The sequence below is a fragment of the Rhinopithecus bieti genome, unplaced genomic scaffold (assembly GCF_001698545.2).
Source record: "Rhinopithecus bieti isolate Rb0 unplaced genomic scaffold, ASM169854v2 scaffold_32941, whole genome shotgun sequence".
NCBI classification, from domain to species: domain Eukaryota; kingdom Metazoa; phylum Chordata; class Mammalia; order Primates; family Cercopithecidae; genus Rhinopithecus; species Rhinopithecus bieti.
Genome location: NW_016855154.1, coordinates 1 through 444, shown reverse-complemented (window position 1 = coordinate 444; position 444 = coordinate 1). Strand labels below are relative to the sequence as shown.

At 46.4% G+C, this 444-nt stretch overlaps 1 protein-coding gene across 1 annotated transcript; it reads right to left on the bottom strand.

Annotated features, from left to right (window-relative positions):
- Positions 1-4: 4 nt before the first annotated feature.
- Positions 5-436, bottom strand: LOC108525290 (leucine-rich repeat-containing protein 37A3-like; the record flags this gene model as incomplete). Its single annotated transcript, XM_017866315.1, has 1 exon — positions 5-436. A coding segment is annotated over one exon (432 nt), but the record flags the coding sequence as incomplete, so codon positions are not given.
- Between the last annotated feature and the right edge of the window lie 8 nt (positions 437-444).

Here is a 444-nt window from a genome sequence, read left to right as displayed (position 1 = left end):
GCTTCATGAGGAGGCCTGTCCTGGAGATGAGCTTGGCACAGGTCACTTGCACACGGGTGTCAGAGCAGTCCATCTTCAAGGTCCGGATAACATGAGAAATGAGCCTTCTCACATTGTTGTTGGGGATGAGGGACCGTAGCTGCTCGGTTAGCTGAATTTCAAACTGATCACCTGCAGACGAGAGCAATGGGTAATCGAAGCTTTTGGGTTCAGAGGACAGGTCAGTGCCCACGTTGTTGTATTCCCATTGTGTTGGATGGGTTTGTTTAACAGATGGCCGTAAGTCGAACACAGTCCCAGTGGAATCTGCCTCAGGAGGAGGACTGTAGTTTGTGTTTTCAGAGATGGTGCCTTCTGGCATAATGGTATTTTCCATAAAAATGTTTTCTTCAAAGGCATTTCTTGCAGTTGTGTCTTTTATATTCGTGTTTTCTGTAAAACGTT